The sequence below is a fragment of the Pieris napi genome, chromosome 18 (genome assembly GCF_905475465.1).
Source record: "Pieris napi chromosome 18, ilPieNapi1.2, whole genome shotgun sequence".
NCBI lineage: Eukaryota > Metazoa > Arthropoda > Insecta > Lepidoptera > Pieridae > Pieris > Pieris napi.
Window position 1 is genome coordinate 6,095,898 of NC_062251.1, and position 24,410 is coordinate 6,120,307.

A 24,410-nucleotide genomic window follows, 5' to 3' on the forward strand; every position below is an offset into this window, starting at 1 on the left:
AATAAATACCAACGTTTCACATAAGCTTCAATTTAATGGCAAAGCCACCAAAAAAGCATGGTGAATTGGTGTTCTCCTGCCGTTTCTCTTGAATAGTTTACTACAATGTAATATAACAAAAATCTTAGCCACAGCAACGCTTGGCCGAGTCTACTAGTAAATAAATAAAAAGATTTCTATATTATCTGATCTTAATAGACATGATCAGCCTTATGTCACACATCAATTTTCTTACGATATCTTCACCGTTAGGGCATATGTTAAATGGGCACATAGAAAGAAAGTACACAGTCGGGGATCGAACCAACGACCACAGGGATGAGAGTAGCACACTGAAGCCACTTTTTTTTCTTTCTTTTTTTCGTGGGGAAATGCGTTACGCCACTAGGCCAACGCTGTTCAACACTATTATAACTCATCAGTTTTATAAATTCAATTTCTCAATTCAATTTAACACCCTTGGAAACTATGCATTGACCTGATTATCGTTATCAAATCTTATCGTTCACAAAGGGTTATATGACGTGGTAATGTGCTGATTATATAATACAAGAAAGCGGTCCCTTCTCGGCGGGATTCTTTTTAATAATGTGTAAATAAATATAAAAAAGGGTGCGTGTACTTATGTACGCTCGTAAGAAGTTATACTTCTTTGGAATTATTAATAGTTTTTGATTGCATGAAAATAATTAATTACAATTAAATAATCAAAGACTGGAAAAGGAGTCATTATAGTCAATAAAGTTTAGTTTACATTTGAAAAATTAAATAAATAAATATTTATTATTATTCTCTTACATTAGACATAGACATAGACTTAACATTTATTACAAACGAAAACACACACATAAACACACAAAATAACAATACTTAAAGTAAAAATTAAATAAGACATCAAAATAATAAAAAATAAAAATTCCCTTTTGCCATTCGGTTCGCTTCTAGTGTGCAATGTGTGTGTATTAAGTGTAACATAAATTCTATTATTCGAATGTTGTTTTTAAATTATGTCCAATGCCGTAGCATCTTCCGTAGGCAACTTCATTCTGTTAATTTTGTGTCACGGTGCGCGCGCATCGTAAAATTTCACTCTCATCAATTTTTCATAACGCGCCTAAAGAAGTATAACTTCAAAAAATATATATTAATCGCGTGATATACGCACAGACAACATATGTGGGGTTGCGATGCTGGATTAACAAAACAAAAACTCGACTTATTGAAGAGTTCTTAAATCTAAGTGACACTTACATAATATGTTATTGGACATTATCGGAAACGAGAATTTATAATACAACTACCAGACCGGCCAAGCGTTGCTGTGGCTAAGGTTTTTGTTATATTACATAGTAGCAAACTATTCAAGGGAAACGGTAGGAGAACACCAGTCATGGGGACCACCATGCTTTTTTGGTGGTTATGCCATTAAATTGTAGCTTATGTGAAACGTTGGTACTTTCAACACAGCGCCATCTGTTAGAATTGTGACTATCAAATAATAAACAAATATTTTGCAATATTCCGGGTATAAATTGAGATGTAAGCTATCCTATCTTTTAAGTTGGATCAAACTGCACACGGTGTGCAAATTTGATTGAAATCGGTTCGGTAGTTTAGGAGTCCATAGCGGACAAACAACGTGACACGTAATTTATATATATTAAGATTTATATAAATTACGTGAAAATTACCTAATTAATTTTTAACTAAAGTGCTCATTTTGGCCTCAGGCAACAGTTGCTAACATTTGGTTTGAGCTTCTAATTATTAACTCACTCACTCACTCAAACATTTACACTCACACTCAGGCGTGTTGATAACAGTCGAAAAAACAAAAATAAATAAAATAAAAGATGTAATTAGACAATTTATAATTAAGTTTGTTATGGAAGAGCTGGGAACTGACTTAAAAGGGTTTCCGAATCTTACACATGTAATGCATGTACTTAATATGTACAAATATATGTGTATATATATGTGTGTGAATAACCACATTTTTGTAAATAAACTAATGTTGGGTTACATAACTCTCGCATGAATAATTTTATTACATTTTATAAATCTAAATTTTACGAATAATATTTGAACAAAAACATTGTTAACATTAATATAGTTGGTGATTATAAGTTATTTCAAATGTAATTATGTGAATAATTAAAGTTTACTGTTAATTAACATTTTACTTTCTTATAATAGACATTTTGAATATTATTTATACACGTTAATCTAAAAGTGTTAGTGTCGTTCAAGAATAACAACACACTCGCGAAAATAGTAATTACGTAACCATTTAAAACTTTTGTTTGTCATCGTAGAATCCAAAATACACTTTTTATCATATTTGTATACTACACTAGCAAACCCGGCGAACTCCGTTTCGCCACCAGATGGCTTCGTTTTATGTAACATTTCGTTTGGTGATCCCGCTTTTCTGTTGAAATTTTTCCTGAATTTTCTTTGCTATAAACCTCACGGAGCCCGAGACCTTTCCAACGATTGCAAAACCGTGGAAATCGGTTCGTGCGTTCTGGAGTTATAGCGTCAGGAAGGAAAACCCGACTTATTTTTATATAGTAGATTGACTAAATATTACGGCTACATTAAAAAAAACCATGTGTTTTAATTTTCAAATTATTCAGTCGGAAATGACGGATTTGATAGAAACATGTGATTTTTCTAGAAAACTGTGTAATTTAATGTTATTATTTTTATTTGTTTCAAAACAAACCCTTTTGTTTGCTTGTATGCCAATTTTCATAATTACAGAATATGAATTGAAATAGTTATGACAAAACCTATCATGATTATATTATTTTGAAATGGCTGCCCTGTAAAGTTTACTATTTGTCAGATCCGTCACTATTCTACGACTATGACCAGTCGTGTATGTAACTTACATAGAAAAATATAATTTTAATTAATAGTAATGTAATCCGTCTTGAAGTTGTATATATTAAAATATTTATAGTTGCAATAAAAAGCTATAAAAAGATTTGAGATAGAATCGGTTCAGTTATTAAACAAAATCATTTATCCATAAATAGCAATGAAGATGTGAAAAACTGGCTACACTCCAAGTTTTTTTCAAAATGTTTGTAGGAGCTGAAACCATTACATCATCTCATTAAAATAAATCAGTGGCACTACCTGTTTCATGATCATTTGTCAATCTAATAGGCAAGTAGGTGATCAGCCTCATGTGCCTGACACTCGCCGTCGACTTGGGTCTAAGGCAAGCCGGTTTCCTCAAGATGTTTTACTTCACCGTTCGAGCGAATGATACGCACATAGTAAGTCCATTGGTCAATCTCAAGATAAACAATCCGCGAAAATAGAGGACACCGTGAGCCATTTCTGCCAAAACCCACCATCTTTTAGTCGATACCAACTCCGGGGAAACAAATACAGAAAATACAACTTTTTCTACAGCTATGATACATTTTGACATTCAACACCTTTTGTCTTCAGTCACCGTGACCACGCACGCTGTAAAGCACGCGAAACGTCGGTCAAATTGAAATTATGAAAAATAAATTGTAACATAACTTCAATCCGTAAAAAATAAATTGTTTTATTAATGTGTGAAAGTTATGTCAATAAAAGACAATACTAAGTCCATTGGTGCCATTCGAACCAACGACCTCAGGGATGAGAGTCTCACGCTGAAGCCACTAGGCCAACACTGCTCATACACACCATCTGATGACGCATGTAATAATCATGACATCATATCTCAAATATCAGTGCACGGGAGTCGCGAGCGCCAGCTAGGCAACAATAATTTTTATCTGGTTTCTTCATTATCAAATGATTTTTATCAATACCATTAACCTTCAGACAAAAAGTACAGATTTCATATTGATTGTAGGTAATAAATTCATAAATAATTAATGGACGCAAACACTTTTTGATTTGATTTAAATAAAACTTTACATATAGCTAAGGGAGCGTTCAAGTATTACGTAGCATAGCAATTTTTGGAGATTATTGACCCCCCCCCCCCCCCTGTTACTCGCCGTAACGTTATTCAGTACCCAAGTATAGTAAAACGTTTCGTGAGCACCTAGTGACTCTTTAGTTACTATTATCTGGTGTAAGTCGAAAAAAATATTAACAATAACGCGTAATTTAATCCCCGCCCCGCATCGTAACGTTTTACAAAAGGAACCCCCCCCCCCAAAATACGTTAGGGGGCGTCCATAAATTACGTGAGTTGTTTAAGGGGGGGAGGGGGTCGAGTCAAATCTCATTTAATCTTACGTTGGAGAGAGGGGGGGTCTCGGCAAATATCACTAAAGGCCATCTCTGCAACTTCCCGCTAACTCCATACCTAAACGCTTAACATTTGAGTTATTTTGTTTTTGAGCTCTTCGAAAAGATAGCTTCTTACGCGTTTACGTATGAAACCGACATTTTAAAAATCTCACGTGAGATTGGGGGTTGGGGGAGGGGGTTGAATAAAATCTCACGAAATCTCACGAGGGGGGGAGGTACAGAAAATTAAAAAAAACACCTCACGTAATTTATGGACGCCCCCTTACTTAATACTTGAACGCTCCCTAAATCAATGACACGGGCTATAGACCAGTGCCGATAATTTTTGAAACCAAAAAAAATTACAGTAGGATGAAACCCATTAGAAAAGCAGGGGAATATGATCAAAACGAAAGGAAAAATAAATTACGGTCGATCTGAGGTCGGGAAGGGTAGGGGGGGGAGTTTTAAGGGTAAAAAACGGTTTACCTCGATTTCCGGCAAAACTAAAAGTCCTATCGAAGAAAGTTAAATGGCAAAGTTGTAGGTAATAAAAAGATCTAAAACTTTTGTCTTCACACATTTTTCACATAACCTCAAAATTGGTGTGAAAAATTCAAAAAACCAAGTTTTTGGTTTTTTATTTTTATCTTTTACAAAAATTTATCTTTTTAGACGAAATTTGGTGAAAACTTACCTTATTATGTCCCAAATATACTGTAATTTATTTGATTAAAAATATTTATTTTTTCACCTTATTTTGAATTAATATCGAAAAAACACCCTAATTTTCAATCGAAAATTCTGACGTCAAAATTTCAGCTTTTTTCAATAAGTTGGTATGTTTTCAGTTCGTTGAAATCTCTACTTTCCTATGGTAAAAAAATATATATATATTTCCATAGAAAATCTTCTCAGAAAATGCAAAACATCGTATGCAGTAACGCCCAGACCCGTCATACCCTTCCCTACTTCTCTATGAATCTTCTTTAAATTATAATCAGATGCCTATTTATTACTATTTTAAGATAACTTATATATACCTGAGTGACCTAAAAAAAAAGTTTAGCCTTTAGATGGGCTAAAATTTTCGTATTTCATAGAGAAGTAAGGAAGGGGATGACAGGTCTGGGCGTTACTGCATACGATTTTTTGCGTTTTCTGAGAAGATTTACTATGGTACTATTTATATATTTTTTTACCATAGGAAAGTAGAGATTTCAATGAACTGAAAGCACACCAACTTTTTCAAAAAAGCTGAAATTTTGACGTCACAATTTTCGATTGAAAATTAGGGTGTTTTTTCGATATTAATTCAAAATAAGGCGAACAAATAAATATTTTTAATCAAATAAATTACAGTGTATTTGGGACATAGAAAGGTAAGTTTTCACCAAATTTCGTTAAAAAAAAAATATTTTTGTTAAAGATAAAAATAAAAAACCAAAAACTTGGTTTTTTGAATTTTTCACATAAATTTTGAGGTTATGTGAAAAATGTGTAAATACAAAAGTTTTAGATCTTTTTATTCCCTCCAACTTTGCCATTTAACTTTCTTCGATAGGACTTGTAGTTTTGCCGGAAATCGAGATAAACCGTTTTTTACCCTTAAAACTCCCCCCCCTACCCCTTCCCGACCTCAGATCGACCGTAATTTATTTTTCCTTTCATTTTGATCATATTCCCCTGCCTTTCTAATGGGTTTCATCCTACTGTAATTTTTTTCACTTTTTATTTATTTTGAAGGCTATCTGCACTGGTCTACTATGACTTATTAAGATTATGGAATATATAACAATGGATGGAAACCTTTTTATTTCTTCCAAAAAAACAAACTTAGTCCATCTTGCGTCGCAATCGAATAGGTAGCCAATTAAACATTCTTTGGAACTCCGTAATATGGTCAAATTTACGAAGTCCAAACATGAATCTGATGCATACATTTTGCAAACGCTCCAACTTATCAAACTGCAGTTAAATGTGGATAGTATTGTAGAAAATTAAGTCAACATGAACTTAATATTACTTATTAGACATAATTATTGTATAGGCTAGATTGTAATGCATGTTAAGTCGCACTCTCTTTTGTGAACTTTATTCTGGAAATAAATAATAGTTTATTCTTTTAGACGTCTATTATCTATAGACGAATATGGCACAGAGCGCCCCACGCTTTTTCACAATAATACCAGTATTTTTTGTTCATTTCCATTTTCAGCCTAAATTAGGAATTGTTTTTCACTTTTTAGTTTGATGTGTTTTAAAAGCGTGTTTTTTAGTTTTTTAAACTATTATTTATTTTTTAGTTAAATTTTTTTTATTTTTTTTTCGGATTATTGCATTGTCATCGATCTTTGACAGGTGCGCAAAATTTGAATAAAATCTGTTCGTTTAAAGTGGGTCAAAATCGAGTCCGAAGGAGTCGGTTACATATTATACATACATACATACAGGTGAAGCTAATATGAAGCGTGTAAAAACAAATTATAAATAGGGTATAGCGATACATCTAGAATATTCTAAACAAGAAACATTTGATTGTTTGTTTGCTAAAGGCTCCAACAACGATTTAAAAAATTATTTCACCAGTCACCATCTTTTTTTTAATTACTGGGAACTGTGGGACTGGGTCTACACTTAAAGCGCTTAAAGGGTAGAGAGACCCGACCCACAAAAAACACCTCAGCACCTCACACGCCCTTAAGATGGGCCCTCGGTGTTCACCAAGCATTCTACCCAAGAAAAATTTAGAATACTATATTATCCCTGATGATCCATAGATTATTTTCAATAATGTTTGGGATTCATATGAAAACTTCGATACCGTGTACGCTGGGTAAACTATTGACAATAGAGCAAAGTGATGTACTTGTTTTATAGAAGACAATCTCTACGTAAGAATTCGAGATACCATCATTCAGATCGAAGCCAGGTCTAAGCATTATAAAGACAAAGTTGTGTCTAATGTCAAATAAAATCCAGCACCAAAACATTTTACAGTTGGATTTTTGTATCCAGCCTTGCGATTCTGTAACTCACTTTTCGAACTCACACAGCGGTTTTCACAGCGGCGGTCGCGCTCAAATCAGTCGTGAAGCAGTCATTTTATGATTTGGCACTTTGATAAGGAGCTTGTAGTTTATTGTTTATTATTTATATTGTTACAGAATCGCAAGGCAGTTCATTATTTGTTTTTTTTCTAATAGGCAAATAGGTGATCAGCCTTCTGTGCCTTTCGCCATCGATTCTTTGAGTCTTAGGCATGCCTGCACCCTCAATCAATCGGAAATCAAATCTCGATGCACGGGTCGAAGGTATCAAATAGACTTCTTCCTTCTGTCTTTATCCGTATAACATTGCTTTTTGAAGTGAAACTTCTTTATCGGGGTTGGAAAAAAATTTAGTGTAACATTTTTTCGTTACGCGTCACATTTTTCCGTTACGCGCCATCTTTTGAAGTGAAACTTCTTTATCGACGTATGGGAGAAATTTTATAGCAGGTTACGCGCCATGTTGCTTTTTGAAGTCACATTTGTCACATTTTTCGGTTACGCGCCATCTTTTTCTTGTCCCTACCACTGTTGATCCGAAGAGATTCGAAGCCATTAGTAACAAAAATATATAATAACGATAACAATGATAGTAATACTAATAAGTCTATTACAATTAATGAAATTCTGTAATAATCTTAGTACTACATAGTAGTACAGTAATAAGTTAAAATGAAATAATTGTATTTGTATTCATGTCTATGATAATAAAAGCCTTTTGTTAAACTTTATCTAATTTAACTTTATTTAACCAATTTCTGTAAAGTTGCATATATTATTATTATTATTTACTTAACACACTGGCAGCTTTTAATAAGCTGATGCGTGTGTATTAAGGGATTTGGAGAAACTTATCCAGTCTATTTTTAAAGGTGTTTACAGATGGTGCACTGATCACACTTTCCGGAAGCTTATTCCAGTCGGCCACTACACGGTTTGGGAGAAAGTTCTTTAGGGAATTTGTGTTGTGTTGAGTGGTCTTAAGTTTTAAAGAACTACCCCTCAAATGTGTATTTTCACTTAAAATAAAGAGCTTCTCAATTCCTGGAACATTATAGTGGCCAGTGAGGATTTTATAGGTTTCAATGAGATTTCCTCGTAATCTCCTACTTCCTAAATCAGTAAGGTCAAGTGCTTTCAGACGCTCATTATAAGATTTCTTCCTGAATGACCTTATCATTTTCGTGGCTTTTCTTTGAACCCTTTCAAGCATACTAATATCCTTTATGAAATAAGGATCCCAAATGCTGAAGGCATACTCTAATATTGGTCTAATGTAACATTTATATATCTTTAAGAGTGTTCTTGGTGACAGGCATTTGAATGATTTTCTCACTAAATAGAGCATGGAATTAGCCTTTTTCACTATATTCATGATGTGACATTCCCACTTCAAATCATAACTGATGGTAACACCCAAGTCTTTTTGCGTGACTACTGGCATTAACTGCTGTTGACCTAGGCTATAAGTAATGTGCGGATTTTTCTTTCCTATGTGCAATATTGTGCACTTATTAACATTTAGTGACAGCAGCCACTGCTTGGTCCAATCAAAAATATCATCTAAACCACCCTGTATTGCTTGAGATTGGGAGAGTGGATTTCCAAAAAATTTTATGTCGTCGGCAAAGATCGAATGTGAAATCTGTAGTGAGTTCTTATTATGAGTAGTTATATAGTATATCATTTTTCGAAAAATAAGGTCATAAAGTAGTTTCACTTCTTACGTGTGTACACCTAGTACACGCACACATTTTTTTAGCTTATAACCTCATCCAAAACACAAACGCCACATCGGATCAACAGGTCTAAGGTCGGTTATTCAAAAAACCATAAAACACCACGTACGTTGCCAAAATGATGATTATGACGTCACTCAGTCTATTGTTCTTGAGTGTGCGTCAATTTTATCTTTTAGACAAAGTGCTTTGTTGCTTCGTCAATGCCATAGAGATAATACGAATTTATTGCTTGTTTTTTTTTAAACTTACCTGTTTTTTACTACATCAAATACGATTATAACAGACGGGTGTCATATTGAAAGATTTGTCTGTCTAGTCGTTGTCTAACGCCCGAACCCAATAACCTATCTCAATCCATAATTAACCATCTGGGATAGTAATCTTAATCCAAATGTTGTAACAAGAGTGCCAATAACCAATAGACGCATTGTAACAGCCATCTGTCGATACAAGCTATCCATGGGAGGTCGTATCGGAGTCTGTGGATAGACCTTTGTATGAAAATGACAGTTGACGAAAGCTCGATTTCAACAGAGTTTAACTTAGACCTTTTTTTTTAAATAATTAAAAAAACTGTTATGTTTTAAACATACACATGTATATTTTAATGTTATTAGTACGGTTTATATACTTTATTTGGTTTACATTGATTATCAAATATGATTGAAAACTCGGTAAAATGGAACGACAAGGAGCATTTTATCCGTCGCCAAAAATGGATCGTCTTTGTAGGGTTTGGTTATTTGGATGCAGATAGGAGATCGATCGACTGTCGATTGAGAGATTGTGGATTAATTATTGGGTTCGGGCGTAAGTCTTACAATGTTAAGTCCCTCATTATCGTATCACTTTCAAAATAAATAGACGTGATTATCAGACCGCTTGAAAATACTTTAGAAAAGTCTTTATCTTGCAATCAGTCAGCTAGACTATGAGCAGATGTGTTGAGAGCTGTTAGGCGTTCAGAGCAAAATCTCCATCGAGACTGCTCCTCTCTTTCAACCGTGTCTATCAAGACTTAGGATTCGTCGCCTTTTAAGCCTATTTATTAGGTCCGGCATGGTTAGTCTAGAAAATACTTAGTATTTCTAATAATGTCTGATTTTTTTATTCTGATAAATTATATCTTAACGAAAATAAATTAACAATGTAATGATTCATCGCACCGACGTAAATCAAAATATATTTTATAAGTTACAGAGATATGATCAAACATATTATTAATAATGCAAAAATAACAAATTTAGTAATAATCTATATCGTCAAATCAGAAAGTTCTTAAACTTTCTCAAAATTTCCGATAATTATGATTGATTATAAGTAGCAAATGATAGTTGGACAAAAAACACAAATATTTTTTGTCGTTGTCATATTATGACTGTTGATATTACTTTTAGATTATGAAAAAAAGGAGGTATACCACAGGGTAGTGTTTTAGTAACACTATTTTTCTTTTTGTATATTAATGGTGTACCTACCCAATATTCTGTGACGTGACGCTATATAATTATATATGCATATACTAGATTTGTGCATCTGTATCTAATAAGACACTATCTGTCTGTCCCGTTTTCCTCCTTATCCCATCTAATCCACCAGAGTTATTGGTGCATATAGATGGAAAAATCCATTGGCACAACCAACGCGCGATTTCAGGGTATAAAATCGCAAGCTTAACCTACTAGGTTATCGCTATCAGATACGGGTGAATATTTAATCCCCATTATGAATAGGTATCACAAATCCTTGCCCTTTGAAATATCGACACCGGAATACAAAGTACAGAGTCGAGAGTATTGGCAAATGATAAAGTTGCAGGAAATAAGCATTATTAAACTAATCATATAAATAACTAGCAGACGACGGCCAAGCGTTGCTGTGGCTATGTTTTTTTTTGTTATATTAAATAGTAGTAAACTATTAGAGAGAATCGGTAGAACACCAGTCATGGATACCACCATTTATTTTCGGGTGGTTGTCATTAAATTGTAGCTTATGTGAAACGTTGGTACTTTCAACACAGCGCCATCTCTTAGAATTGTGACTCTCAAATATTAAACAAATAATCTGCTATAAAATAATATTGCGAGTATAAATTAAGATATAAGCTCCCTATCTTTTAAGTTAGATCAAACTGCACACGGTGTGCAAATTTGATTGAAATCGGTTAAGTAGTTTAGGAGTCCATAGCGGACAAACAGCGTGACGCGTAATTTATATATATTAAGATGATAATCATTTAAATAAATGTACGCACGAGATAATATGAATGGAGACACAATATTCTCCATCCCATAAGTGCAGTTCTTTTAGCAGTAAAATGATTTGTTGGTAAATATTGTACAATGTATCAATGAATTTTTTATTGGGCAGGTAAGTGATCTCTATGTGCGTGCCACGCGTCGATATATGGGTCTAAGGGCTTGCCGGTTTTAATTATTTTTTCCTTCCGCAAGCTATTAATTAAATTAAAATACAGTATATTTTGATAAGCTTACTTAATATCTTAATAAATATAAATTACGCGTCACGTTGTTTGTCCGCTATGGACTTCTAAACTACTTAACCGATTTCAATCAAATTTGCATACCGTGTGCAGTTTGAACTAACTTAAAAGATAGGATAGCTTACATGTTCATTTATACCCGTATTATTTTATTGCAAATAATTTGTTTATTATTTGACAGTCACGATTCTAACAGGTGGCGTGAAAGTACAAACTTTTCACATAAGCTACAATTTAATGGCATAACCACCATAAAAGCATGGTGGTCCCCATGACTGGTGTTCTACCGTTCCCCTTGAATAGTTTACTACTATGAATATACCAAAATCTTAGCCACAGCAACGCTTAGCCAAGTCCGCTAGTATACATATATGTATAAATATACTGGTAGGCTAGGACTACGCTATTTATTTATGATTGTTTTACATAGTATTACCATGATTACACAATCTTACAAGACTATTCAAAAGTTGAACTGTACCCAGTACCTGTTTGGTGTGAGGCTCTCTTGTATAAACAAAGATACAAATATTAAAACAAACAAGTCAAATCTTTCAACATGTACCTGCATGCAACATATATATTATGTTACATATCATAGTAGGTTCTAAATGTCCACCAACGCCATAAGTCAAAAAGACTAATTCAATTTGTCTAACCATTCAATATAATTTTATCATTTCAAATGTAATGTTTGACTATATCATGAAGTTGTCAAACACCAACTGTTCATTAATCTGAGCGATCTATAATATAATACGGATTACGGACAGTTGGAGCTAGCCGTTAAATAACTCAATTTAAATAGTCCAACTAAACAATATTAAATTAGATAGTTAAAAAGGGCTAGTGGTGGACTTTATTAGTAAAAACAATCAAATGTTATGTATAAACACATCACAAATACGATGTAAGTATTACTTGTTTAAAACATAGTACAAATTCTTTTTATGATTAAAAGACAACTAAAGGTATGACATTGAAATGAGTATATATTTGTTGATATAACCTATTCATTAGATAATATGCCATAAATAAGAATAAGTACTTCAAGAAAGCAATGAGTATCAATGAACAATATACAACTACAAATTGTGAGGATTCCTAAAATTATTGTACATTATTGGTCATTACTTTAAATTGTTTTGGCCTTCATCATATTTTTTTTATAAAATAATGATATAATGTATATTCATAAACTATTGTATTATGATATGTTCTAATTGACTGTTAAGTTTTTGTTACACAAAAATGAAATATTTGATTATTAAAACTGATTTAGAAATGTGAAAGGATTAGGGGAAATTCCAAGGGTACTCTAAATTATCTTATTAGATGAATCAGAGCGAGAATTTTTTATCTATTTAAGGTTATATTTAAAACAATTTTTTACACAATAAGGAGATCTATTAATAATTTGTGAGGTAACAAACATATCAACTTTTCTGAGTCATTGGAAAACTATGTACTAAAAAATTATAACCGTAAACAAAAAAACTAAGATGATTTCATAAGTTATAACAATTACCATACTCATTAGTATCTTGTGTAAAGTTGTTCATGATACTCTGAGGCAGGAATGTTCTAGTATGGATAGACTTAGGAAATCTAGTTAATAATTTTCTTAAATCATTGAGAACTCTCAAATAGATAAAATTAATAGAATAAAAAATATCTGTATGTTAAAAAATAAAAACATTTATCACAAAACTCTGTTAATGAAAAAACGTAATAGGTACATATTATACAGATCCACTTTCAAAACTAGCACCAAAACAATTTGTAATTTAACTTAAATAAAACATTATAGAAATATAGACAGCCCTAATTGCTTATTTTGGTTAATTAAGTATTTTTGATATCAGTAACAAGTGACTTAATATATTCCTTTTTAAACCAAACTGTTTTTTTATAAAATGATAAAATAAAAAACACCATTAGACAACAAAATCAAAATATGCGTCGCGAGTCGCGCTACGCAGTCTATAAAAATTATTTGTTTAAATGTCACACCGGCCTATAAGCACTACCATATATTTAAAATGTGTGTACATAATGGCAATACGTTTTATTTATAAAAGGAATACGTTTCATTAGGTCATTAGAATTCTTTTTAAATTATCAATGACAGCACCGTAAAATGTGCGGGCGTTGAAAAGACTTACCTCAAAAAGCTTCAGTAAAATGTTCACATAGAGTCTTCTTACGCCCAAAGATTTTCCAATTGATGCTAAGAAAATGATACACAATATTAACAGTAAAAACGGCGTGTACAATATAGATACGGCTACCGACACGAACGACATCATCACGGCCATATTGCAAACTGAAAGAAATTAGAAAAATCAAATTGACTAATGTCAATTTAACAGTCAGCTGTTATTGTCTTTGTCAATCAGAACCTCGATATTTGCTAGTTAATGAAATGATTTCTTAATTCTTATATGATTTTAGATTGATTTCTTTATTTTTTGTTATTCTAATGGGATATGGTTTATAATTTACATTCATAAAAATAAAGACTGAATTAAGCAAGAGGCATTATAGTCTATTTTAAGTTGTCATTTCTGACATAACCAGAAAGTAGCAACATTTTAATTTTTATAACCTCAATATTTTGTGCCAGGATTTTTTTTCAGGGATTATATAAAACCCTTTTTTGGATTAATAATTTCTATTTGAAATTCGAAAAAAATGTCTGAACTCCCATTCGGTCCCCCAGTGCGTGTATCTCCTCTGATCAGAGTAAGTTCTTATTTTAAATTTTTATTATGTAACACTGTTTTGAAGGGATATTGAATTTTCTTCAATAAAAGGGTTGTAATACTGATAGAAATAGGAATTATATGTATATAGTATTATACTTGCTAAACTTAACGCAGTTCTATCAACCTAACGTATATTCTTCGATCTTACTCTATAATAATTATAACTTACAGAACATCCTCATCACATACATTACGTAAATTAGACAAATAAATCAGTTAAATATAATCATTATAATAAAATTTAGATGCTTTCTTGCATCTAAAAAGATATTATTTGAGAAAATAAAAAAAAATATTAAGATTATCTTAATGGTGTTATTACATACTTTAAATTTTAGTTTGGTAGATGGTCATTCCTGACAGCTGGTATCCTGTATGGTGCTTTCCACCAAAACAGGCTATCGAAGAAGGAAACCAAAATCCGAGAGATTGAAGCCAAAGAGAAGGTTATCAGGGATGAAAAGATCAAGAAGGAGAAGGCTATTGCTGCTGCTGGTGGGTTCTACATATAATCTACTACACCCCATACTATAGAGACAGCTTGACATACCAATATAATTAAGTTATTAAGATAAAATTCTCTGTACTAATAGAAATACTTTTGTTGTTGCTTCAGTATATAAGTTATATAAATGTGTCAATCTTCGAGATTATGTTACAAAAAATAACTACATTAATTTTTTTGTCCAGCTAGCTTGCATGATATAAATTCTTGTTTTATTCTTTCAGCTGAAATGAAAAACTTAGAAGAAATGATCAACAAGAAAAACTAATCATCTCTAGTTTAAGGATAAAGTGAATTCAGACGTTAACAATAAGATGGCAACACAATTCCAACTTTATAATTATGTTGTATTTATGAAATATAGCTGGTAAAACATATTGTGTTTTTGTCTCTTCAAAATTTTAATTTCACACTAAAATATTGGAATAATATAATATGGCATCCATTGCTCAATAAAACAAAACACCTTTAAAAAAATAGTTTATTTCGTATTTATAATAACTTAATATTAATAAATAATCATCGTAAATATAATACTGCATTATCTTACAAATTATATAATTTCTTAAATAAATTTTTTCATTTTAATTTGAATATAGAATTCATCTCATTCTGCATTAGAGATGTGTAATGTGTATATCTCAGAACCTGTACATTTTGATAGCTAAGGATGTGACAGATGTTCTTTGACAGTGTGTCCAATTGTCTTTGTTTCTCTATTTAAATTGAAAACTTTCACAACACAAAAGTCATACAACTTTTGACGTGATAACGTCTTTAAAATCGTTTTAGTCGGGTGACATGTTCAGAAACTTGTGTCACACCAAAACCTCACGAGCGCGATCGCAGGTATAACGAGAGAGAGACGGACCGATCTCCCGTCTCATCTCGAGCGCTGCCAGTCATTCCGTGAAAGTATGAAGAAAAATGTATATCATAGTCGAATAAGTAAACTTGTCATTTTACACCCGAAATTTATCATCAAAAGTGTGAATAAAACGATAGATGTAATTTAAAATTTGAAAAAATTGTTATCTTCATTAATTCCTTACTTCCCAAAAACTTATATCACCAATAAGACGTTGTCACGTAAACATCTCGATCGTAAACCTACTTTACAAACAACCAATATTTTTAGATGTTGTGTATATTAGTGAATCATTTTAAAGAGTCTTGTTTAACCAACAATGATGTCACTTCCATATCCATGCATGCCATTTTTCTTTACAACTGGTCTTAAAACATTATAGAAGAGTTTATGCCCACTTGCAAATTCCACCTATCTCCAATTTTATTTTATTAACAGTATGGCTTTAACCATGAAGTTCTTGGCCTTAGAGTGGATCTTTGACGTTGATTCTTTGATCAATTTCTTTTATAGACATCCCGGTTACCTTTAAAAGATTACCTTCCTTGTATGATCTAGTGTTACTACATAAGAAAAATTGTAGTCAGGATTTAAATGCACAACAACAGATACTTTTTGTCTTGTCTACCACAATTATCTCATTGTATAGTTAATACTAGAAATATGTCAATGTATATTATGTCTATGTATATGATGGTCAGGTGGGACACCATGAACTCTTTGCAAATGTCTGGCAGCGTTCCTTCGTCTTGCAAAACTATTATCACATACACCACACTTATATCTGTATTGTGGTGCTCTGTGTCTGTTTTTGTGTATACGCATTAGTGTTACAGATTTGAACCGTGCTGGACACTGGTCACACTGAAAATAAATTTAGGTATGTAGTTAATTTTTTTATTAAATTCTTATAAGGTTTACTATATAAATATGTTTTATTTATTTGTGTAATAAAACATACATATTATAAGTTAAAACAAAAACAAAAAATACAGAGATTTGGAATTATGAATAGATATAAAGTGTTGTTGTTTCTGTGTGGAAAAGCAAGTGAGTAATTAATCTTTAAACATTGTATTGTTTCCTCAGAAATCAAACAGAGGAGAATCAAAAATAGACATATACTAATCATAATAATAACAAATGCGTTTTTTTAAATATCACTATTCTGGATTAAAATAATTATTTGTTAGATGGATCAGATGGTTGAACATAATTTTTAAATTTGTATATAAAGCCTATAAAGTATAAACTACATGCATAAGATTAACTAAAATTACCTGAACAGTCTTCTCCGGTAGATGTATAGCTATATGTTGTAAATAACTACTTTTTCTATGAAAACCAGCATTGCATTCCTTGCAAACATAAGGTTTTTCCCCTGTGTGGAGCCTCTCGTGAATCTATAGCAAAGTAATAACTATGGTTATGGTTTGTGGACTCAGTTTCTGCACCTAGATGCTCAATAGGTACGTTGTGTGTAGAAAGTAATAACTAGTACAGATGCAATAGAGATGTAAGATGTGTATGGAAAGAGGAGTTTTATTGGGTTACCACCCAACCTATACCATTCACAAAACGATGCTAAGAAATTTAATATTACTATTTGTTACATGCATAATTTTTTTTAATTGAAATTATCAAATTCACACACAGTATTTTAAAAAAATATCGGGTCATTTATTATATTAAATGTAATACCTACTTTAACCTGTTCTGCATTGGATGCCTTATAGTCACAATATGAGCATTTATCTGTCTTCTCATAACCATGTTTTGCTCGACAGTGCATCAGAAGCAAACGCCGGGTTATGAATTTTTTTCCACAGTGCTGTAAGACAAAAAAATATTAAGAGGCAAATTAAGTTTGGCAGAAAATTTTATGAGAGCATATGTAATAGGTCACCCAATAACCATGTGTGTAACTAGCATGATTAGCATGATTTACCAAGTTCTTTAAATGAATGTGCAAAACATATTAATGTAAAAAAGCAATACATTTTTTAAGTAATATAGGTACAATTCATTATGTTGTGATAAATCTTGAATTGTACATGTCACACTACACTTAAATTGTTAATGATTGTATAGTAGTTACATATATACAATAAATAAAAAAAATATAAGTATTAACATGTATACGTATTCAGTATAGATGAAATGGATATAAGCCCCGCCCCAACATACTACATTATACTCAGAACTGGATTTTTTCAGAAATTACAGTTTTACTGGAACTTGTTCTGACATATTCGAAACACAAAAGTCCATTAATATAAAAATTTATTAGTATGTAAAATGTATTAAAAAAAATTGTGACACTTAAAATTATCGGGATTTTAATCATTGAAGCATTCAAGTAGTCAAGAAACCAATTACCTCACATACAACGTCAAAGCCTGTGTGTATTTTATAATGGTTTCTCAGTGACAATTTAGATGTTAATATCTTATGGCAATATTCACATTCTATCTCTTCACGGGAGTCATTTTTTTTGTCATTTCCCTCTTTTACTGGAACAGAAAAAAAATTTAAATAAGCAAAATTATGTAATAAATTACTTCAAGTATAGTACTAATTACATTTAATGAAAATCAATTCTGTAATTTATGTTATTAACATATACTCCTGCCACCTGGTATTGTGATTGTCCATGAAGTAGCAGTAGCAATATCACTTAAGCTTAATGTCTAGGACATTTCACAAAAATATTTTGTTTGCTAACATTATAAATGGATAGGCAATCAAAATTTTAGGATTACCAATCAGAACTAAACATAAATGTCTGACTTTAGCAGTGTACAGTTTATAATAAAGTAAGTTTCAGCCCATTGAAATATATATAAGAGAGGAAATATCTGGAAGAAAACTTATAATTTAAATTATACAGTACTTTTTATAATCCTCACATTTTTCTTCCGAGCTGTACTTTGTTTCACTGTTTTTTGAGGCCCACAAGGCTCCAAATTTTCTAACGGTGAATTCTCTTCACATTGAATGTTTTCAACTCTTAATGTGTCTAATGTAACATTATCATCAAAATCGTTAAAATCAACATTTGTATGAGCTATGTTGATTGATGTATGTTCTTCTGTTTTAAGAACAAGGGGTTGAGGTATTGGATCATCAATTTTGAAGTTTCTAAGAATGTTCTCTGCATCTTCACAGTTTTGTCTAAATTGAATGGATTCATTAATAAACTTTATGCAATTGGAACATATTTCTTGTGGCAATTCATCGTTAATTTTGATCTGAAATTTAAAAAAAAGTAGTTTAATCGGAATATTTAATACAACGGAATTTAATAATTAATCTCAAAACTTGTAACAACAACGAACAGTCCATGCATCACAAACCTTCTATATTTCTTCAATCAACTATACATAATTACCTGAATTCCTGCAATATTTAATAGAATATTGGTGTATTTTTCGTTGTGTTCAGGATATGTAAAGATCAGATGAAGATTCTTAGTGTTTAGGCAGACTCTACAACACTTTAGTGTATACATTTTTGTGATGTTATGCCCTTTACCCCTTTTAATAAGGTATAAATGAAAGCATATGAAACTTTTTTATTAAATTAAACATTGAACAGAAAGTGCAAAACAATTTTTTTATGTATCCAAAAATTCAAATGAGCGTCTACGCTCTCCGGATCAGTGTTGCCAACTTAATTTTAACGAACCCACCAATTTTGCCGTCGCAACCCACCAGAAAACCACTAAAATCCACACTAACTAATAAAATAAATGTAAGTGTTTGTTTATTTATCCTTTTTTCACGCCGAAAGGAAATATAGGATCGATGTGATTTTTTTTTTTTTTTTTTTTTTTTTTTTTTATAAAACAGGGGGCAAACGGGCAGGAGGCTCACCTGATGTTAAGTGATACCGCCGCCCATGGACACTCTCAATGCCAGAGGGCTCGCGAGTGCGTTGCCGGCCTTTCAGGAATCGGTACGCTCTTTTCTTGAAGGACCCTAAGTCGAATTGGTTCGGAAATACCTCAATGGGCAGCTGGTTCCACAAAGTGGTGGTGCGCGGCAAAAACTGCCTTGAAAAACGCTCAGTTGTGGAACGGCGGACGTCGAGGTGATACGGGTGGAATTTCGTACTCTGCCTCGACGTCCGATGACGAAACTCAGCTGCAGGTATTAATCCGAACAACTCCTCTGAACACTCTCCATGGTAAATGCGGTAGAAGATGCAGAGAGACCCCACATCTCTACGCAACGCCAAAGGATCAAGCCGCTCGGAAAGGGATTGGTCGTCGACGATTCGAACCGCTCTGCGTTGAATACGGTCAAGTGGAAGGAGCTGGTACTGGGGAGCCCCCGCCCAGAGGTGAGAACAGTACTCCATGTGGGGCCGAATTTGCGCTTTATATAGTTGCATGCGGTGGCCCGGAGTGAAGTACCGTCTCGCCTTGCTGAGCACACCAAGCTTTTTGGAGGCTAATTTAGCCTTTCCCTCCAAGTGACCGCGAAACTGAACGTCGTTCGATATGTCAACGCCAAGTATTCCAATGCTGGCTGTGGCTTTAAGAAGAGTGTTTTCGAAAAGAGGAGTAGCGACAAAGGGTGTTTTTTTAGCGGAAAACGCGCAAACTTGTGTCTTCTTGGGGTTAAATTGGACTAGGTTTAGTCTGCCCCAGTCTGAGACTCCACGTAGAAGAGTTTCGACTTCAGACACAAGTTTGTTCCGGTACTCATCGACAACTGCCCGAGAAATACCTGCCCGGCCAGTGTAAAAAGTATCCCCAGTGCTGTCATCCGCATAGCAATGAATGTTGCTAAGTTGCAACATATCATTGATATGCAGAAGAAACAGGGTCGGGGATAGAACACAGCCTTGTGGGACCCCCGCGTTCACGGGTTTAAGGTCAGAGCATGCTCCGTCGATGACGACCTTGATGCTCCGATCAGCCAGAAAGCTGGAGATCCAATCGCATAATTTCTCGGGTAGCCCATAGGCTGGAAGCTTCGAGAGCAGTGCTCTGTGCCACACCCGATCGAAGGCTTTCGCTATGTCCAAACTAACCGCCAGCGCCTCCCCCTTGGACTCAATTGCCTCTGCCCATCTATGTGTAAGGTATACAAGAAGGTCACCAGCCGAACGACCACGACGAAAGCCGTACTGATAATCGCTAATCAGCTGGTGGCCCTCTAGATACCTCAAGAGCTGGCAGTTAACAATGGATTCCATTATTTTGGAGAACAAGGAGGTTATGGCTATTGGGCGATAGTTGGACGGATCAGAGCGATCGCCTTTTTTAGGGATCGGATGTATCGAAGCGGTTTTCCAGCACTTCGGGACAGTGCCAAGCGAGTACAGGTACCGGAAAAGGCGCGTTAAGACCGGAGCCAACTCAGGAGCACAAGTACGCAGCACAATTGGGGGGATACCATCCGGCCCGCTCGACTTATGAATGTCCAAGGAAGATAGTGCTCTGCGGACAGCACGTTGCCGGAATGTGATTTCCGGCATCGAAGAATCACACCGCGAAATGGTCGGTGGTGATCTTCCTCGGTCATCCAAAGTCGAGTTGGACGCGAAGAGACAGCCTAAAAGGTCGGCCTTCTCCTTCGCAGTGTGGGCCAGCGAGTCATCCTCCCTGTGCAGTGGTGGGATAGCGGGCTGACAAAAATTCCCTTGGACAGCTTTGGCGAGAGACCAGAAGGCTCGAGTCCCTGAAGGGAGTTGGGCCAATCTCTCGCCAAATCTGGCAATGTGCTCTGACTTTGCCTTAGTGATTTCCCGTTTGAAGGAGGTTTATGTCCGCAGATAGGAGGGGGTTAGGCAAGCAGCCGGCGAGCACTATTTTTTTGTTTTTACCGCGGGAAACACATGTTTTACTGAAGTAAACAGTAGTCTATGGACTATGTCACTCTTTACTTTAGATGGATAGCATACAGCTAGGATATATTTTTTGACAATAAAAGAACAATATTGTAAATTGAATTATAAAATTCGTATATTTTCATTACAAAAAAACTTATAGAAGACATACAAAATCGTTAAAAATCATCTTCAGCGGAGTCGGATTCCTCTGCACCTTATGATTTTAAGTACATTTCTTTCGTTCCTATTTTCTGGACTACATAATTTGGCAAGATGTAATTATTGCAACACTTTCCTTCGCGTTTTAAACCTGCGCGGATTGTCATAATAGATGACAGTAGATCTAGCTTCATTCGGTTTCTGTGTTTTGTCTTCACGATATTCATAATGCTGAATAATCGCTCTACTTAAGCATTAGAGTGCGGTAAAACTAATAAAGATATACAAACGTGGCTAAATCTTCAAATCGGTTTTCTCCTGCAATGTCTTCGAAATCCAGCACCTCGTACCAAAATTCCAGCCGCCACCAGCTGTACTTTCCACCACTTCCAGCCAGTCCTTTAATTGGGAGTCCCGTAACCAACAATCCCGGAACTTTTGTTTTAAAAATAAACTAAACATTTGCAAACAAACAAGGTCGCTCCGATGCATAGCATAACCAAAACTACTAAGTATCTGTGTTGTGTATTTCTATTTTTGTGCATGCATACGAAACGAACACATACAAATCTCATTACTTAATTCAAATCAAATTTGACCCATTAGTCATACGAATAAAGCCCATAATCAAAATAATTTAAGAAATTTATAAACTTGTTTCGGGAAATTCCCGAAAATAACGAACGTAATTTTACAGAGTTGCCTACATAATGACAAAATATTCCTTTATAAGGTAAACGTTTTCGTCTTTTCCTGTAAAGATATCACTCGTGCTAGTGGTTAAATGTCGTAGCATACCACTGAATGAAACAAAGTAAACCACTAGAAAAATCCACTAGCCACTAAAACCAAAATTCGCCCGCTAAAACGTATATCTAAACCACCAGATCTAGTGGAATATCCACTAAGTTGGCAACACTGCTCCGGATTACAATTTACAAGTATAATATGTAAATTGTAATTTGTTATTTGACATTGACTATTGCAATTTGCAGTGACATAAGTGCAAACAAAATACTTTGACATATCATGAGATTTGACAGTATTAAATCTTACGGCTATACCCACTTCTTGGTGGTCATCTATAGCCACAGATCAGAAACTAACAGAAGTTAACTAAATAGTCAAATATATTTATAGAGATACTGCAGTGCGTTTTCCAATTACAGAGCATAATGCGACTCAGTGGCGCACAATGCCGCATTATGCTGAAGCTTAATTGAAACGTGAATTAGTTTTCAAATGCATCAGCAGAGTGCGCTAAGTCAGTGTTGAAAAAAAAAACATGTTCCGATTAGAGTTAGCAACCTCATCAATCATTTATGTATAAATAATGTGGTAAACAATAATAATTGGATGAGAACTATTTACGCTTATTTTAATAATCAAATTTTGTTGTTTTGTTTAATTTTGTTTTTTGTTTGTTTGATTTTGTAAATTTTTGAACCTTTTTGTAGTAAAATAAAGTAACTGTTTGTTATTATATATAATTTATGTTAGCTGTAGGATTACGAAATAAATAAATAAATTTCATTTCATTAACATTTTTTTACTGAAATAAGAGAAAACCTTTAAAGAATAAAAGGTTTTAATAAGTTAAATTAACAGTAAAATATTTAGTTTCATGTAAGAAGTTTACATCATTTACGTTTTGAGTCATTTTTTTAAAATGATTTCTAAAAAAATTATATACCTACTTTTTCAAAACCATTGCAATGTTTACAAAATAAAATCCTGTAAAATAAATTTGTTTACAGATCCGAATTTATAATGAAATTGTATTCATATTTTAAATGTGGAATATAAAAAAGTAACTATTTTAACCCTTCATCCTTATACTTATTTTTTACTTATGGTAGGGGAGCCCACGATGCTAAATGGGGATTTACTCGAGCGTTGTAGAGACCTATTGGGATGCAAAGTTTAGATAAAAAGAAGAAAAAAATGTTATATGATAAATTCCTTTTCATCGGTGGGGGAAGCGGCTATAGATAGTTAAATATGTAAAAAAAAACTGTTGCATGGACATCCTCGAGCGCGTCAGATATTGATAGCATCTATGCCCTACGTATTTTAAATAATGTACGTATGTTAATCTGATCGTTTGCATGATGCGGGTGGTTGTATTTAAGGGTTGAAAATTAAAAAAAAAAAATTTTATCGAGCGCGTCAGATTTTCTAAGGGAGTGTTAAGTGCACCAAAAAAAAGCTGTCATTCACTAATCTGACGATTTCGATGGGACGCAAACCCACAGCCATTTTCTTAATTTGCAAAAAAAAATCGCAATTTTGAAATACTCAAGCGCGTCAGATTAAGATATATGTGGTTCATCTTTATGTTCTAAACATACTGTCTCATAATCTGACGATTATCTAGAGGGATTCGCCTGATCTGCCAAAAAAAAAAATAGAAAAACGGTTCACCTAAAGGGCCATCCCTGCAACTTCCCGCTAATTCCATTTCTGGGCGCTTAAAATTGATATTTTGAGCTCGCTGAGTTCAAAGAAATAACATTTCTATGCATTTGAGCTCTCCCAGCTCGAAAGTCTGATAGAAGTTTCATAGAACACTATTTTTGGAATTTTCAAACCGCAATAACTTTTGAATGGATCAAGCAATTTTCACGCGGTTGGCGGCATTCGACGCAGTTTTAGACGCAATTTTAATTGATCGAACCACAAATTTCGGAGTAATCCCGAAAAAACACTTTTTCGGG

The 24,410-nt window shown here is 33.6% G+C and overlaps 3 protein-coding genes across 4 annotated transcripts in view; 1 reads left to right on the forward strand and 2 right to left on the reverse strand.

The window, feature by feature from the left end:
- The window catches only part of LOC125058917 (glycerol-3-phosphate acyltransferase 3), a 48,145-nt gene extending 34,274 nt beyond the window's left edge, over positions 1 to 13,871 (reverse strand). For both annotated transcript variants that reach the window (XM_047663054.1, XM_047663055.1), the window contains exon 1: positions 13,718 to 13,871. In XM_047663054.1, the coding sequence (XP_047519010.1) occupies positions 13,718 to 13,870 (153 nt within the window). In that variant the 5' untranslated portion in view covers position 13,871. The remainder of the gene's footprint in view (positions 1 to 13,717) is intronic.
- Positions 13,872 to 14,121: 250 nt separating this feature from the next.
- Positions 14,122 to 15,202, forward strand: LOC125058918 (ATP synthase subunit e, mitochondrial). The gene is made up of 3 exons (XM_047663056.1): positions 14,122 to 14,297; positions 14,659 to 14,815; positions 15,050 to 15,202. The coding sequence occupies exons 1-3, from the start codon at positions 14,247 to 14,249 to the stop codon at positions 15,091 to 15,093; spliced, it is 252 nt and encodes an 83-aa protein (XP_047519012.1). The 5' UTR covers positions 14,122 to 14,246; the 3' UTR covers positions 15,094 to 15,202.
- Positions 15,203 to 15,862: 660 nt separating this feature from the next.
- On the reverse strand, positions 15,863 to 18,853 carry LOC125058874 (gastrula zinc finger protein XlCGF67.1-like). Its single transcript, XM_047663017.1, has 6 exons — positions 18,798 to 18,853; positions 18,603 to 18,679; positions 18,073 to 18,206; positions 17,399 to 17,524; positions 16,974 to 17,096; positions 15,863 to 16,557 (listed from the first exon to the last, which is right to left on the reverse strand). Exons 1-6 carry the CDS (start codon positions 18,851 to 18,853, stop codon positions 16,360 to 16,362), a joined length of 714 nt encoding a protein of 237 aa, XP_047518973.1. The 3' UTR covers positions 15,863 to 16,359.
- Between the last annotated feature and the right edge of the window lie 5,557 nt (positions 18,854 to 24,410).

Coding starts and splice junctions, on each gene's coding strand:
- LOC125058918 (XM_047663056.1), top strand. CDS start 14,247: ATGTCTGAACTCCCATTCGGTCCCCCAGTGCGTGTATCTCCTCTGATC. Junction 14,298..14,658: donor GTGTATCTCCTCTGATCAGA/GTAAGTTCTTAT, acceptor TTTAAATTTTAG/TTTGGTAGATGGTCATTCCT. Junction 14,816..15,049: donor GAAGGCTATTGCTGCTGCTG/GTGGGTTCTACA, acceptor TTATTCTTTCAG/CTGAAATGAAAAACTTAGAA.
- LOC125058874 (XM_047663017.1), bottom strand. CDS start 18,853: ATGCAGAGAACATTCTTAGAAACTTCAAAATTGATGATCCAATACCTC. Junction 18,680..18,797: donor ATCCAATACCTCAACCCCTT/GTTCTTAAAACA, acceptor TTCAATGTGAAG/AGAATTCACCGTTAGAAAAT. Junction 16,558..16,973: donor TACCGGAGAAGACTGTTCAG/GTAATTTTAGTT, acceptor ATTTATTTTCAG/TGTGACCAGTGTCCAGCACG.